General features: G+C 34.4%; 1 protein-coding gene across 1 annotated transcript in view; it reads right to left on the reverse strand.

The window, feature by feature from the left end:
• The window catches only part of SLC9C1 (solute carrier family 9 member C1), an 89,236-nt gene that overhangs the window by 59,581 nt on the left and 11,334 nt on the right, over positions 1–18,321 (reverse strand). Inside the window, exons 6-9 of the mRNA XM_006905497.2 lie at positions 13,505–13,670; positions 11,004–11,129; positions 7,778–7,939; positions 4,130–4,229 (exon numbers count right to left, since the gene is read on the reverse strand). Coding sequence (XP_006905559.1) covers positions 4,130–4,229; positions 7,778–7,939; positions 11,004–11,129; positions 13,505–13,670 — 554 coding nt within the window. The remainder of the gene's footprint in view (positions 1–4,129; positions 4,230–7,777; positions 7,940–11,003; positions 11,130–13,504; positions 13,671–18,321) is intronic.

Below are 18,321 nucleotides of genomic sequence, written 5' to 3' on the forward strand. Positions count from 1 at the left end.
CTTCTATTTTTTAGAAGAGTTTGAAGAGAATAGGTATTAAATCTTCTTTGAATGTTTGGTAAAATTCACTGGTGAAGCCATATTGTCCTGGACATTTACTTTTTGGTAGGTTTTTGATTATTGTTTCAATTTCCATACTGCTGATTGTTTTATTTAGATTTTCTAGTTCTTCTTGATTCTTTCTAGGTTATTAAATTTGGTGTTATATACTTTTTCATAGTATTCTTGAATGGTCCTTTGTATTTCTGCGATATCAGTCATAATTTCCCCTCCTTCATCCCTGACTTTGTGTCCTTTCTCTTTTTTCTTTAGTGAGTCTAGCCATGCGTTTGTCAATTTTATTAACCTTCTCAAAGAACAAGATCTTCGTTGCATTTATTTTTTCTATCGTTATTTTGTTTTCAATTTCATTTATTTCTGCTCTAATTTTGATTATTTCTTTCCTTCTGCAGACTTTAGGATTCACTTGTTCTTCCTTTTCTAGTTTTTTAAGATGAAGCATTAGGTTATTTATTTGGTCTTGTTCTTGTTTTTGGAGGTAGACTTGTAATGATACGAACTTTCCTCCTATGACTGCATTTGCCGTGTCCGAAATGTTTTGATATGTTGTACTATCATTATCATTCGTTTCTATGTATCTCTTGAGCTCTTTTTTTATTTATTCCCTGACCCAGTTATTCTTCAGTAGCAGGAGTTGTTTAATCTCTATGTACTTGTGGTTCTTCCTGATTCCCTTTTGCAGTTGAGCTCTAGTTTCAAAGCATTATGATAAAAAAAATATGGTTGGTACGATTTCAACCCTCTTATATTTCTTAAGGCTATCTCTGTGCCCCAGCATGTGGTCAATCCTTGAGAATGTTCCATGTGCACTAGAGAAGAATGTATAAGCAGCTGTTTGGGGACGGAAGGCTCTGTAAATGTCAATTATGTCCAGTTAGATAAATGTATCATTTCAAGATGTTATTTCCTTATTGATTTTCTGTTTAGATGATCTGTCCATTTCCAACAGTGGGATATTTAGATCCCCTACTACGATAGCGTTTTGGTCTGTTTCTCCTTTTAATTCTGTTAGTAATTACTTTACATATTTCGGGGTTCCCTGATTGGGAGCATAGCTATTAATAAGTGTTATGTGTTCTTGGTGCATGATTCCCTTTATTATTATAAAGTGTCCCTTGGTATCTTTCTTTACTTTTTTTGTTTTAAAGTCTATTTTTGTCTGATATTAGTACTGCTACTCCTGCTTTTCTCTGAATGCCATTTGCTTGAAATATCATTTTCATCCCCTTCACTTTGAGTCTATATTTATTTTTGGAGCTGAGATGTGTCTCCTGAAGGCAGCATATGGCTGGGTTTTGTTTTTTGATCCATTCTGCAACCCTGTGCCTTTTTATTGGTGAGTTCAGTCCATTTACATTTAGGGTGATTATTGAAATATGAAGTCTTCATATAGCCATTTTATCTTTTGGTTTCTGGTAGCTCAGTGTTTCCATTGCTTCCTTGTCTTTGTGTTTCTGTTTTGTTTTTTTTTTTCTGAGACGCTTTTGTGGGTTTTCCCTCTGGTCTTTCTTATTTTATGTTGTATACTTCAGTTCTAAATCTTTGGCCTGTGGTTACTATTACGAATATGAAAAGGATAGTTGTATATATACAGTCATCTCTTTTCTTCTGTGTGTGCCTTATCTCCATTACTCTTTGTGAATTTGGATCTTTGAATCCTCCCCTTTTCAGTTATTGTTGTCCCAATTTGTCCCTATGTATGCTGAATGTTCATTACTCCTATGTATGCTGAACGTTCATTACTATCTTGTTATAACAAATCTCTTCTTATTTTTAAGGTTATAATGCCCTGTTTCCAGTAAGGGTTGCACTCCTCTGCTTCTATCAGCCTGCTAGTCACCTTACCTCTAATAATGTATTTTTGTTGTTGTTATTTTGTTTTAGGTGAGCTGATCCCTTTCAGTATTTCCTGTATTGCAGGACTTTTAATGGAGAATTCCCTCAATTTTTGTTTGTCTGGAAAGGTCTTGATTTCTCCTTCATATCTGAAGGAGAGCTTAGCTGGATACATTATTCTAGGCTGGTAGTTCCTTTCACATAATAGTTTAAATATTTGGTTCCATTCCTTTCTGGCTTGTAAGGTCTGTGCTGAGAAGTCCGATAATAATCTAATGGGTTTTCTTCATATGTTACCGTTTTCTTCTCCCTGACTGCCCTGAGAATTCTGTCTTCATCGTTGACTTTTGACAACTTTAATACAATATGTCTTGGTGAAGGCCTTTTTGGGTTGAGATAATTGGGTGTTCTGTTGACTTCTTGAATTTCAAGCTCCAACTTATTCCTTAGATTAGGGAAATGCTTTCTGGTCCCTGCTCCTTTTCCTCACCTTCAGTAATGCCCATTATTCTTGTTTCCTCTCCTGATGGTATTAGCTAGTTTTTGTATTTCTCTTTCACTATATTTCATTCTTCAGTTTCTCTCTTCTTCCTTCTGATTTCTAGATTTTTGTCTTCACTATCACTGATCCTTTCCTCCACTTGGTCGTCTCTATTTCCCAGGCTTGCTATTTCATTTTTCATCTCTTACAGTGTGTTCTTTATCTGCAGAAGGTCTATTCAGTTCTTCTTGAGGGTTTCAATCTCCTTGCTCTGCTTATCTATTTTTTTTTTTTTTTAATTTGAAATTGTTGATATGAGTTGTTTTGGATTTCACTGAATTTTTTCAGAAGTACCATCCTGAAGTCTCTGTCATTTAAGTCGTTTATTTCTATGTCTGTAAGTTATATTCTGGAGATTTTTCTCTTTCTGCGATGCCTTGTTACCTTGGTTGTTCATGATGTTTAATGGACTGTTTCTCCACCTGGACATTAATGGAAGTGTATTCTGTTGTTTTTCCAGAAAGAAGATTGATTAAATAAAGGTCTCTCTTTAGCCCACTGCAAAGAAGATGCTCTTCTTTTGGATTCCAGTAGGTGGTGTCTAAGCCTCTTGGATCCTTAGCAGTTTTGGTAGTGTTTGCTCAGATTCCCGTGGGGCTCCATGGTGATCTAGTCTCTCAGAGGGCACGGGGGAGGGGCCCTCTGGGTCTGGGGTTGGGGGCTGCGGCTCAGCCTCGGTTTTGCAACCGGGGCTGGTAAAAATCAGCGGTTGTTTCTCTGCGGTCCAGCCCCACTTCTCTGCTTTCTGCCTTGATGACTGGGCCCTCTGGTCGGCTGTGTATAAGCCCTAGTACTTCCAGGCAGGGTTGTTCAGGGAAGTCCTCTCCCTCCTTCATCCCTCCCCCTCCTTCTACAGGGAGCTCCAGTGACTGCGAAAGGCAGCTTCTTTATTACTCTCGGTCCACCACCAGACACTCGGGGTTCTGACCTGTGATAACTCTTATGTGCAGATCCCATGCTCAGTCGTAATGGTGTGCAGTTTGGGTGTTTTTTTGTTGAGTTTTAGATGTTCAGCTTATTGTTGTTTCAAGGGAAGAGATCTAGGGACGTCTCTCACCCCGCCATGTTTCCGCCAAATCCCCATACTTTTTTTTTTATAACACTGCTAATCTTCCTTAACTGCCTTAGCTTGATCTTTTAATTTGCTTTACATAGCATCTCTTCATTGTACTTATTCATTGTCTTTTATTTTAATAGCAGTGCCATGTTGAGCCATGTGGAAGCCTGTGGCAAAAGGAACTATTGATCTTATCTATATTTTAAATGTTTATATGTTCACCGTGGATTTTTGCATTAATTTAAAAAAAATTTTCATTAAAATGTTATCTTTATTATTGAGTTTTTTGATACCTTCTTAAATTTTGTACCTGAAATGAGTGCTTCACTTCACTTACCTTAATCCTGGCCTCATCTAGTGGATTAAAGTGGAATATACCAAGTAGATAGTAAGTGCTTTGAGGGAATTTGTGGGAAAATAGAACCAACATGAACTCAAGGTGAGGTTATAACTTTTGCTTAAAATTAGAGGAGTAGAAGATACAGGCGATAGAGTTTTTCACAAAGTTTTTTTTCTACTGGGTAGTTTTCAAGCCAGTATCTTATTTTGACCATGTAGATGTAGATGTAGTTACTATTAGAAAAAATTATAGCTTTTAATTGGTAAAACGAAGTAAAAATATGCTAGCCACTCACTTGAGAAGTAGTGATTCAACTCCTGGTTTAAAACTTGTAGAATTTAAAAAAAGTCCCATAATTGCCAGCGTGAATATTCCAGACATTCCAACTAGCTCACCTGTTTTTAAAAAGAAATAAATATAAAGTATTAATTTAACATTGACAGTGGCACAAATTTTACCACAGATTAAAAAATCAGATATCTTGAAAGTACGGTGACTTTATACAGAGGCTACCCTACTTGGTTTCAACTGGATACTATTATAAATTATTAACACCACCCATCATCATTCTTCCTCTTCAAGTTCACATGCAACTGTGTAGTAAAGTCTGTACTAGACATCCTTACACTGCTTGGCACCATTGGCAACAATATGGAGCTCACAAAACTCTTCACTGGACCTAGTGAAGCTATAGGAACTTCCAAAGGTCTAATGTTTACAGAGGGGCTCTGGTCGAATAAAGGAGAAGTGAGCTAATAAGTTCTTTATGGACTAGCCTATTTCATATGCTTTCTTCTTGGGAGGCAGTAGTAGATACAAGTTTGACTTTGTGACAGGTCTTAGGGAGTTGAGCCAGTAAAAACCCAATATGAATCTACTTCCTCATTTTAGTTTTGTTTTGGTGCATTTACTGTGGGCAAATAAAAAGCTTAAAGAACTGTAGCATATTCTTAAAAGTAGTTCTAGTAGAGTTATCCGCCCCCCTAGCTTATGAAAGTAGAATATTATCATTGTGAAAAATTCAAATAATATGATACAGTATAGAGATTATATATATTAAAAAAAAAAACACCAGTAATTCTACTGACATTACATCAGATATAATTTAAATAAATTTTTAATTGGAATTTCTATTAGGGAGAGAACTGTCTTCACCTAGAAGAAATAATTTGATTAACAAATTGAGAATAGAGAATGAGATCCAAAAGGCAGCTTTAAGCAATAAAGGATGCTCACTGAATTTCCATATTGGAGACAAGTGCTAAAAATTAAGCAGGGAACATGAAAAAGTGGGGAAATAAAGTAGTTATCAGATCTCATGGAACCATGAACTATATAATGTAACTTTTCCTGTGAGCTCTCCTTGTCTCCATCTTAGTAAGGACCAGAAACTGTGGCATATTTAAGAGGAGGAAGCAGATATCATGAGGAAAGAAACTAGAAAATTTTAGAAATTATAAGGAGATCTTTGGGTTTTCATAGGCTATAGAATTGTGAATTTGATATATTTGGATAAAGATCTTTGGGAGGAATGGAGTATCCAATGAACACTCACAGTGGCATACCTCTAACATTCATATACACAACTAAAGTCACACATAAAAAACTACAATGGGCTTATACAGTAATATGATTCTGTAATGGGCTTCTTTTTCTTAATTTAATGTTTAGCAGATATTGTTCTAATGAATAAAAATAAAACTTTTGTTTTAATATTAAATAACTAGATATATAACTTTTATCATATTGCTATATTAAATTGTCATATGTGTGCCTTCTGTTTCTTTGGTTTACTTTGTATTTATTACACCATTGTAATTTGATTACTGTAGTCTTATTAAATGTTTAATTCCTACTTAAATTGGAAAAGTTCTTCACTTTTTAAAAAATTGTCTTGCTTATGCTCAGAGAAACTTTTATTGTTTTGTAAAATTTCAATGCCCCCCCCAAAATTTTTAGCATTGTGTGATTCAGATTCTGATACATTTTAATATGATGAAATTAATATTATTATTACATGGTTGAATCTTCTTTTTAGAGATGGAAAGTTACAGGTTTGATATTCTTTATTTTAGTTCTGGCCAGAAATGGTACCTAACCAAAAAACTAACACTTTAGTTAGTCATTTTTGAATCATGAAAAAGGAAACTGAAGATAGAGGTACTTTAAGATCAAGTTCTGGACTAGTCATTGTAACTTGTTTGGTAATGGTAAAATTTGGAAAATATCACAACTACCTCGAAGGTACTCAGAGTGATTTAATATTATAAACATTAGATTTATATTTACTTTGTATCTTATATTCATGAATTTCTGTCCTAGAAGTTTTCTAAATGTTTATTGAGGCATCTTGACTAAAAGTTTAAAATTATTTCCAACACTTAATATTGAGGTTATATCCACTTACTAAATAATATTAGAGGGAATTTATTTGCTGAAATATATTTTTGTAGGAATTTAGGTATACATAGTAGTACATGATAAATGTACTTGTACTGACAGATCATTTCCTCACTGTCTTATTCATTAACTTGATCCTGTAACATCACTAGATTATAATTGACTATAATTCACTGAATGGTTAGGAAAACTCAAGATCCAATGTTCTGCCTTTCTTTCTTCAGGCATAAAAATAATGAATCCTGTTACTCTAGCACTTCCAAAGAGAAGTTTGTTCTTTGTCTCAATTTATTCAAATTTTATACTTCTCAGTAAACTTTTGTAGTTTTCTGTTTAGGTCTAAACTTCTTGTTAAATTTATTCCTTAATATTTTATAACTTTTTACCAATGTAAAGAGAATCAAAATTTTATTATATTTTCTAACCAGTTATGGCTGGCTTAGATGAACACAACTGATTTTTTTTCTGTATATTAACCCTATACTGAGCAACCAAAGAGCCTTGCTGGCTTAGTTTATTTTCATGGGTTTTCTATATAATCTAAAGTGATGTAACTAATGTAACCATTTTATCTTTCAAAATATGTATAAATTTTTCTCTTTTTTTCTAATTGTTCGCTAGAGTTTTCAGAACTATTTTTAATTATAGATATGAGAATAAGGCAACATGTTCTTATTCCTAAATGTAATGGAAAGACATAGTATAAATTGGTAACTGGGTATTATCACACATGCCAACTCCGAATCATTTGCAGAGCTGTCTGAAGAGCTGGGCCGAACATGATTCTGAGGCTGTATCAGGAAACAATGATACAGCTAATTTTACATACCTGTCATATTTCTGTGAGAAGGGAGTGGTGATAAATGAATTAATAATATTAATAGATTTTCTAATATTTAACCTTATTTGGTCTGTGACTTCTATTTTTATTTCCTTTTTGATCTTAGAGTTACCAAGAAAAGTATATTTCATTTTAGGCAGTTAGAATGATTATTTTTCAAGACCATTCTTTTGTAGTTGGTATTTAATTGCATTGTGGTTGAGCAATGCTTGGAGTTTTATTGAAATGTTCTTGTAGTCTAGTTTATTTCTGTAAATGGTCTACAGGTATATGTAAAGGATACGCATTCTGTTTTGGGAGGTAAATCTTTATATATCTTATTAATACATCTTATTAACCATGCTTTTAAGGGTTTTAAAAAAACCTTTAGATAGCCATAATAATTTTGTGTCCAATTGCTATAAAATTACCTGGAAAAGGCATGCTAAAATATTTCATTGTAATAATAATTTTGTTAGTTTTTTTTTCTGTCTTTTATAAGGGTATATTTACTTTATATATTTTGGCATATTGTTTTCTGTTGTATAAATACAAATATTTTGATCTCTTTTCATAGATCATTTTAACATAATAGTCCTTCCAGATCAGCTGAATTTTTTTTCTTTGCTAACTTGCCTGGTATGTTTATTTTCAATTTTTATTTTGATATCTTTATTTTGAATTTTCCTGTCATTTAAAAGTAGACATAAACCCCTCACTTACAAATAAAAAAGATGAGGTACAGAAATGAAAAGCTGAGACTTATGTGATTGACATCATCACCCAAAACAGTAGACATCCACAACTGAATCATTTTTGAACTTAGAATTCCAAACAAGAAACTTGCTAGATAACATGACCATATTTCATTCACGATTTCATGGGCTGCAAGAAAGGAGAGTAAAAAGAAATAGTTAATAGAACTTAGTCTTAATTTTAAGTGATGTTCTGGATCAACTTTTTGTTATTATCTTTAAAAATAGGGCATTCATTGCCTTTAGAGTAGATGTAGAGTATATTCTTATCCCCAAATTGAAAGAATTTCTTTTCAAATGCTGAAAGTCACACTTACATTTGTAAAATTCAGTCAGTTTAGTTTAAGAGCTTTTTTTCAGTCCTCATTAAGGAATATATATTTATTCCATGCCAAACATTGTAATAATTTTGAAGATACAGAAATGAATAAAAAGTAAAAAGTCTCTAAACTCATGGCACTTATATTCTTGATCTAATGTAACACACACAAGAAATACAGAAAAAGAAATGTCTGAGGGTCCCAACTGAGTGAATCTCCTGTATTGTCTTGGCCTGCCCAATCAACCAGTTTCTTAATTTTGAGCCTTTCATTATTTCTCATTTTTTCCCTGATAAATAATGTTGTAATGTATATTTCTGTACATAAACTTTCGTAATCCTCTGATTACTTCCTTAGACCCCAGAAGTGGAATGATGCACTAAAGGATAATTTCTTCTTTATTGATATTGTTATATTTTGCTAAGTGTCTTTCTACAATCATTATGATGCCCCTCCTAGGACAACAGGAAGTCTAAGTCCTTGGTAAGCTTGTTCACTGGAATCAGGCATGCCTTCCCACCTTTATAACTATAACAATAATTACTACAAAAATTATTGATTCATAATTGTGTCAATTGGTATCAATTAAATATAAATAAAATGTCAGTAAGGTTTATCAAGTTTCTTTATTTCTTAAAGGAAAATTTTCTTTTAAAGCTATTAAAAATTAGGAGAAGAAAATAGGTTCACTAATCTCCTCCTACAGCAGAGCTTTTATTATTATAACTGTTACTATTATTGTTTTAATAGGATGATTGCTTATAATTTTTACTCCTCTTAAACCCAAACAAACACAGAATTATGTTCCATTAATTATTATAAAAATTATGAGGCAAGCTCTGTGAAAGCAAGGACTATTATGTTCATGGCTGAATCACCATGGCCTAGAATAGAAACTAACACATAATACGTACCAATAAATAATTGTTGGATTAATGAATTTATGAACTTCCACATCAATCCCTTTCTTTTTTCCACTTTTCTTTTTTCTATTTTTCCCAGTGAATATCAAGAAAGTTCTCTTGATTAGACCGTAGATGTCATCTCTGATAAGGTTCCCTGAAATTCTGTGGTCAATATTTACTGTCTTAAACAGGGCCTGATAGAATACTAGACCAGGTTTAGAGGCTGAACATGAATCTTTGTGACTAATATGTAAGACTGTACTTTGCATTTTTCAGTTTCCCCCAAGGGTGGTCCTTGAGTTTTTAAAATGCTTCTGAATATAGATATTTCTTTTTTGATCATCTTAGTCATCTTCAAGAAGGACTTATCTGTAGGAAGTTTTATGGCAAAAAGCCCCTGGTTACTATTTTGTGTCACCTCCTCTTGTACTCTAGATTTTGGAGGAGGTTGTATGTGTGTGGTGGTTTGGCTTTCCCACACATTTGGTACATATGAAGCATTTGAAGAAGATGTACGTTCCTGTGCTAAATTGAGGTTCTAGGTTCACCACAGATGTCCCAAGCTGCCATGGCCTGGGTAAACAGAGCAAGGCTAAAGGCAAGTACTTCTTATGTCAAAGTAGGGTGACTGTCCATCATCTGGACCAGCTCCCTTGAGAAAGACATGACAGGAAATGATGGTCCCCTGAATGGGTATTCTTGGAAAAGAGAGTTTTTAATTCTAAGTGTTAGGCATTGATTATAAATATGTAAGGCATGATGGGTCAGAACAGAGGTAAACAGGGTTCTTGGCTGCCCAACAATGAAGGATACTCCAGGGACATGGAAAACAATGATGACTAAAACTCCTCGAGTGGTTAGTAATGTAATTTGGATTTTGCTTAATTGATGGGGACAGGGGGTAGTAGAAGGATCCCACTTCAACATAAGAGATTACTAGGCATCAGATATACTAGATGTACAGACCCCTTGATATACTAGAACATGGTCTGGAAGCACCTCTTAAACACTTTTTTTCAGAGGGTAGGGAGGTGGAATGAGATAATGCTGCAGAAAGCCTTAGAACACAGAAGACATCCAGTGGATGAAACAGTATACATATATCAGCAATTTTCTCCAGAAGACTTTAATCATTGCTTTTCCAAAAATTGTACATATGGCAATGCAGTAAAAAAGATAAATTACTTCTTGGTGTTATTACAGAAATATTTGACTTTGTAGACACCCTTTAAAGTAGTGTGGACCCCTCTCAGACTACATTCTGAGAAGGTATGTGTTTTAATCAGGGGAGGCACATAAGATGCTGCTGGGGGTACTGATAACACTATACTTTTGTTTTGAGTGATAATTACACATCCATAGACTTTATGTCATTCATTACAGTGTACACATATCATTTATTTTCTATACACACATACGATAAAGGAAAAAAATACTTATGGTAAATGAGTTCATGGGCACCTTGCAATCCATCTGCTTACTGCTTTCAGGCCCTGTAGCTGGTTATATAACTCACACTTCCTCCCTGAGTTGATAGCTTTCTATGTTGCCTGCAGAGACATAGTACAGGGGAAAGGCAAGAAAAGGTGCCTCCTCTCATCACTGGTGGATGCATTACTTGTCTTATTATGATTTCATCTTCAACTCATAACCTACATCTCTCATTCCCGTTGGTAAGCATTCTGATTCAGCCTAGGCCTGTGGAAGGCTGCTTTTATAAGCATCCTCATTAAAAGTCCCAACCTAGCCTCACAGCAAAACCACAACGATAATTAAATTAGGGATGGTTTTTGCAAATACATGTAGTGCTTTTTGTAGTGCTTGGCAAAAGGTAAATCCCTGTACTAATACTCATGAGTATGCTTGTACAAGCATAACTTATGGTAAGATATTATAAACTCCATGTCAGCTCTCAGAAAATATAAGATTTTGATTTTAAGAAATTAAGAAGAAAAAAATAGGCCCTTACCTAAGGAATGGTTCATGCGTTTCAAGTTGACATTAATCTCCATAATACTAGCAAACAAAATAAAAGTTATTATAGAGGTAATCAGACTTTCTCCATTAATTAAATCGACGAGGACTTTAGAAAGACCTATGAAAGGGAAAATATTTTCTTTAAGGTGGGAAAATCTTTATTAATATTAAACAATAAAATTTTATTGGCAAGCAGAATATTCTTAGCTATGAATTTATATTGCATACTTTGCCTACATACTTAAATAACTTTGATCATTTTTGAAAAAACTCCCTTCAAGGAATCTTAAGAATATGCCAAATTAACTGTGCTTGATTACAGTTTATGTAATTGAGGTAATCAACTAGAGCTCTGTTTCAAAGCACAAATAAAAACATAAAATTACTTTTCAATTCAGTTATTTGGCCTATATAAAAACACACATCATGTATTTAAGGCAATATAAAAAATGATCATGTAAGGACAAAGTAAATTCATAAACCAAGACTTTATAACACTTTACCTAAATGAAGAATTAAGGCAATTGTCCAGATAATTTCACTATAATAGAAATTGCCTGATTTTCCCATACATTCTTTTCAATGGTTTTAGAAATCGAGCTCCATGAACAAAGAGCACCCTGATATTATCTATTCCATCCTAATTTTCCTCTATTTATGATAATGTTCTGTTAACATATTCATTAATTATCATTTTTCTCAGTTACTAAATATTCCCATAGAGGCAAAACTATAATTTTGAGCACCTTTAATGATTTTCTAAATTGCCATAGGAAGGAAATGTTATTACATGGTAAAAGCCCTTCTTGTGAACCATTCATTTAATAGCTGTGATCAAAACCTAACACAGTAAGTACGCCATAGGAAAAAAAGCCAAGGCAGTCTGTTCTTGTGAAAACTCAATTGCCTTGATGATCCAATTCCTCACCTGTCCCTCCATCTCTGCCCTTTACAGTAAGGCTTCACAGTTGCTTTCACCAAAAAGATCCATTCTTGTTTTGTTATGAAACTTGATGCAAGCAGAGTCTTGAGAAAGATTTCTGCTTCCTCTCTCTTGAACCCTTGCCACCATTATGGCAGCATTCCCTGGCTACCCTACTGGATGCATGTGAGAAATATATGGAAGAAAGGTGGATCCTTCTAACTGAGGCTATCCTAGATTGGCCTCCAGCTGCTCCTTCAGCTGACTGTAGATTCATTAGTGAGCCTAGCCAAGATCAGCAGAGCACAGCCCATATCATCAGAACTTCCAGACTCATGAAAAATAATAAATAATTATTGTTTTAAGCCACTGTGCTTTGGAGTTGTTCCTTACTCAGAAAAACCTAACTGATACTGTCGTATAATTTTTCCATTTTAGAACATGGAATTATAAGAAAATGTAAATATTAGGAAATAAATAATAGACATGGTGGCATAAGAGGAGTCAACAGACCATAAAGAGCTCAAGATAATGTGAATATACACATATATTTTATTCATTGACCTGGGCATATTTTTTCTTTTCTTCTCTTTTTTTCCTGAGAATAAAATTTAAAAATATAAAAACCTTGCTTTGAAAACTCAGGCAAAAATGTTTCCAAGAGGCACTCAGAGAGTCCTGTAGAGGTGAGGTTAAATGATAGATGCTGATACTTCTTTCTTCTAAACTCTTACCTCACAATCTTAATCTTCCTGTTTTGAAGACTTGGCTTTCCTTTATTTATATAGATACACTTAATGTGTCTCCCCTACTCTATTTCTACTTGCTTCAGATAGCTTATATTCCTTTAACTGGCCATAAAATAAAAAGTGTATGTTTGCATGCACACATGCATGTGTGTGCCATATTAAAATTCTATTTCAAAACAAATGTTCCATTTCTCATTATTAAAAAGTGACTGGAGGAAAACAAATCAGGTTATTTATTTATTTAATTTTTTAATAAGGCTCTTGGATTTTCAATGGATTATGTTGACTTGATATTTTACTTTTAAATACATATTTTTTTCTCCTAAAATAGTGCACACTGAAAACACTGTGCAATTAGTGATTTTATTGTTTTGTATTTTTCAGGCTTTTAGTTCAAATGGTGACAATGACTCCAAAGGCAATTTTTAAAAAATAAATGGCATTATTCTAATGACAGTGTTTTCAAAAAAAAAAGAGGTGTTGGGCAATAGAAATGTCACCACAGTGTATATACAGTATTGTAAAGCCCTCGGATCTGTTAGTTCAAAGTAGAAGGATGTATAAAGTCAAGGATTCCAAATAATCTCCTGTTCTATTTCACAAGTGGATGTAAGACTTTAAAAAATATCTACTAAGTAAGTCCATCATTGACATTTCATTCTGTTCTAAGCATCACCATTGCATTTCTATGTTCAATCTCAAATGCCCTAGTACTCCATTTTACATTGTGAAAGCTATAGTGAACAAAAGATCTTAAAACTAAACAAGTTAAATACAGAATATGATGTTTTATATATAGGAAAAGAAAAAATATATACCTACCAAGGTCTCTTATAGCAGCTGCAGTCAGCATGGGATCTGAACTCAAAAGGATAGTTGAAAATAAGAACTGTGAGATGGTATTCAAATATAATTTATTCACAGATGCCAGATACCAAAAAATTAAGGTATAATTTATTGCAAAGCCAGGAATTGTAATTAAAAGTATCTGCAAAAAATTTTTACAGATAGGAAAATCAGATCCCTTTTATTTCTTTTTCAAAAGCAGATAATCAAGATTATTGGAGATGTACAATCATACTCAGTTCATCAAGGAAAATTTAAGTTTTCTTATTTAATAGCTATGTGCATATAACTCTGGAAATGAAAGGCAAATATTGCAATGAGATTCTTAGGACCTAAGAAATACTATATTATAATTTAAAAGGAACTTTTAATTTTCTTGATAAGGCCATTGAGTATACTATACACACACACACACACGCACACACAAATATATATACATTTAACTATGCATAACATATGAGACATAGCTTATTAACATAGGAAAAGCAACAAAGATAAAAAGAAAAAGAAAATAAGATAACAAAAATAATGTTAAGAAATGGCAGAGGACTATAAAGAAAGATGGGAAATTAAATTCTGTTGTTTTAGGACCGAAACTCTACTTACTTTCTGCCTTCCCACCATTGCCACCTACTTTTATTCTACCTCTGGTGGCTATTTAGCAAGATTTTACCCCCAAATATATTTGAGAAAATGTAGTGATTGTGCCTGAAGTTACCTGTAAGAATGCAGGACTGTACCCCCATGTTCACTGTAGTATTTTTTAGAATAGCCAAGGCATAGAAACAACCTTAAGTGTCCATTGATGGATGAATGGATAAAGATAATGTGATATATGTATACACATATATACATGCCATGGAATATTAATCTTAAAATAAAAGAGAAAATGTTGCCATTTGCAACAATGTGGATGGACCTTGAGGGCATTATGCTAAGTAAAATAAGTCAGGCAGAAAAGTCAAGTACTATAGACCTTAGGTATGTGTATGTGTGAAATCTCAAAACTCTGAATTCATAGATACAAAAAACAGATTTGTGGTTGCCAGAGGAGGGAGGTGTGGGGTGGGGAAAATTGGTGAAGGGGTCAAAAGGTACAAACCTCTGGTTATAAAATAAATACATCCTGGGGATGTTATGTACAGCTTGGTGACTATAGTTAACACTACCCTATTGTATATTTGAAAGTTGCTAAGAGAATAGGTCTTAAAAATCTCATCATAAAAAAAATGTGTAACTATGTGAAGTGGTAGATATTAATTAGATTTATTTTGATGGTCATTTAAAAATATATACAAATATAAAATCATTATGTTGTACACCAGAAACTAATATAATGGTACAGTTAATTATCTCAGTTAAAATAATAAAATAAAAATAATAATTGTAAGGGTTTCATAATGATGTTGAAAAATGTTCTTACAGTCAATATTACATAAAAACAGCAATATAAAAAAATGAGTTTTGTGACTAAACCTTATTACACATCCTTAATACTTCTTTAGAATTTCAATAATTAAAATTAAAAACATACATTACTTTTAGGGCCTTCCATAGAGATTACTAAATTGCTCTCCAAAAAAGGTTCACCAACAAATACAGCCATCATCAATTTAACGATCACTCCTATTTACATCAATTCTCCAGAGGCAAATCCCTCTCCATGGGGTCAGCCACTGCAAAGCAGATCATGGCCAATCCTCACAGCCAGTAAGCCTGAAGGTCAATCCTACTCACTGATGTGCCAACAGCAATCAAGGCTCAGCTACAACATGAAGGCACACGCAACACACAAGGGACACTCCTGGAGCATCTGGTTCAGATGACTAGGGAGACTTCGCCATGGGGCCCACAGGACACCTACTACAAACAGCCACCCTGCCAAGACTGGGAGATGTAGCATGTCTACCTAATACATAGAAACGAACACAGAGAGACAGCCAAAATGAAGAAACAAAACAAACAAATAAACTAACGAATAAAATAGAAAACTTAAGAAAACGAAATAAATGAAATAGAGGCAAGCAATCTACCAGATATAGAGTACAAAACACTGGTTATAAAAATGCTCAAAGAAATGCAAATTAAAACCACAATAAGATATCACCTGACACCTGTCAGAATGGCTATCATCAATAAATCAAAGAACGACAAGTATTGGAGAGGATGTGGACAAAAGGAAACAATAATACACTGTTGCTGGGATTGCAAATTGGTAAAGCTGCTATAGAAAACAGTCTGGAGCTTTCTCAAAAAATTAAAAATGGATCTACCTTTTGACTCAGCAATTGCACTTCTGGGCATTTTCCAAAGAAAACCAAAACGATAATTTGTAAAGTTCTATGCACTCCTGTGTACATGGCAGCACAATTTACAATAGTCAAGATATGGAAGCAACCTAAATGCCCATCAGCAGATGATTGGATAAAGAAGTTATGGTTCATATATACAATGGAATATTACTCAGCCATTAAAAAAATGAAATCCTACCATTTGCAATGACATGGTGGACCTAGAGGTTATTATACTGAGTGAAATAAGTCAGAGAAAGATAAATACCATATGATTTCACTTATATGAGGAATCTAAAGAATAAAAAGAACAAACTAATAAAAAACAGACTCACAAATATAGAGGACAATCTGGTGATGGCCAGAGGGGGTTGAAGGGCTGGAAGAAAGGGGTGAAAGATTAAAGAAATACAAATTAGTAAGTGATAGAAGGTCACGGGGATGGGGAGCACAGCATAGGAAATGTGGTCAGCATTAATGTAATGGCTAGCTGTAGAGCCAGAGGAGAGAAAGAGCAATCAGGGGGATCATTTCATTAACTATATAAATATCTAACCAATGTACTATATACTTGAAACTAATAAAAAAGTAAAAAAAAAAAAAAACCCCACAAACAAACCTGGTACTGGCATAAAAACAAACAAACAAACCTGGTACTGGCATATGGGTTGGTGGAACAGAATAGAAAGCCCAGAAATAAACAAACACCTATATGGTCAAAGGAGGGAAGAATAGACAATGTGGTAAAGATAGTCTATTAAATAAATGGTGTTGGAGAACTAGACAGTTACATGCAGAAAAATGAAACTAGACCACTTTCTTATACCATGTGCAAGAATAAACTCAAAATGAATTAAGACTTAAATGTAAAACCCAAAACCATAAAACTCATAGAAAGAAACATAGTCAGTAGACTCTTTGACATTGTTCTTAGTAATATTTTTAATGATGTATCTCCTTGAGCAAGGGTAACTAAAAGAAAAAATAAGCAAATAGGACTACATTAAACTAAAAACATTTTGCATAGCAAAGGAAACCATCGAACACAAAAAAAAAAACAAAAAGACAACCTACTAACTGGGAGAAGATATTCACCAATAATACTTCTAATAAGGGGTTAACATGCAAAATGTGTAAAGAACTCACACAACTGACCATCAAAAAACCCTAACAATTCAATTTAAAAAAATGGGCAGAGAATCTGACTAGACATTTCTCCAAAGAGTACATACAGATGGCCAATAAACATATGAAAAGATGCTCAACATCGCTAATCATCAGAGAAATGTAAATCAAAATCACAATGAGATATAACCTCACACCTGTCAGAATGGTCATCATTAAATAAACAAACAACAAGTGGCAATGAGGATGTAGAGAAAATGGAGCCCTTGTACACACTTGGTGGGGTTGCAAATTGGTGCAGCCACTATGGAAAACAGTATGGAGGTGTCTCAAAAAGCTAAAAATAGAAATATCTTATGACCCAGGAATTCCACTTCTGGGTATTTATCTGAAGAAACCTAAAGCACTAATTCAAAAAGATAAATGCTCTCCAATGTTCATTGTGGCATTATTTATAATAGACAAGATATGGAAGCAACCTAAGTGCCCATCAATAGACTATTGGATTAAAAAGAATTGGTACGAAAGGCACCTAAAAATAGCATAGATGATAGAGGCTTTGTTCATCCCTCTTGCAACCACATCGAAGTTGGGATAGAAACATGGAGTAAACAGCAAGCAAAGTTGCCTGAAATCTAGATGAACAGAACCACTAAAACTAGGGAGAGAAATAATCAACCTGCAAAGGTAGGAGGGGGAGAAGACCAAGTGGCTGAGTAGGACAGAGGCTACGGCAGCTGCAGTTGGTATCTGCAGATGCCTCTTAAAGGGTCTGTGTCCGCGAGTGGACTTTCATGGTGACAGACCTGCTTGCTCTAAGCACCGGTGCCTGGTTGCCTGTTTGGGGGGCACCAGGGACTTACAGGGGGACACTGATTTGTTGGAATGAGGGCCAGAGGCAAGGCTTTCTCCAAGGCAAAAGTGTGGGTGGTATCAATTGTTCTTTTGTTGAGCCCCCCTCCACCTCCTCACAGTGTGCAGATGCAGCACCGCCATAGCTGAGACATTGTCAAACTGAATATCACAGGTTGCTCTGCCCAGAGGATTCCCAGAAACTCCACCTCCCCCAACTCACAGCCCTATCCAAGACACATTCAGTTGTATTCTGGGTGAGTCTGGTCCTCCTTACTGAGCCAATGCCAAGACTCACACTGGTGGCAGCTGGTCTTGGTTTCTGGTGTGGCAACTATAAGCACAGTATCTGTGGATTGCTTGCTGAATCTTAACAGGTGGTTCCAGAGGAGCACAGGCTGGAGCTAAATTAAGCCTGCAGCTGAATCCCTCTCAAGACTGTGCCACTGGACACCTATTACACAAAGTCACACTAATAATACCGGGAGATTTAGGAGTTTTACTTAGCACATAAAAAAAAGACAC

Source organism: Pteropus alecto, unplaced genomic scaffold (assembly GCF_000325575.1).
Source record: "Pteropus alecto unplaced genomic scaffold, ASM32557v1 scaffold270, whole genome shotgun sequence".
Lineage (NCBI taxonomy): Eukaryota > Metazoa > Chordata > Mammalia > Chiroptera > Pteropodidae > Pteropus > Pteropus alecto.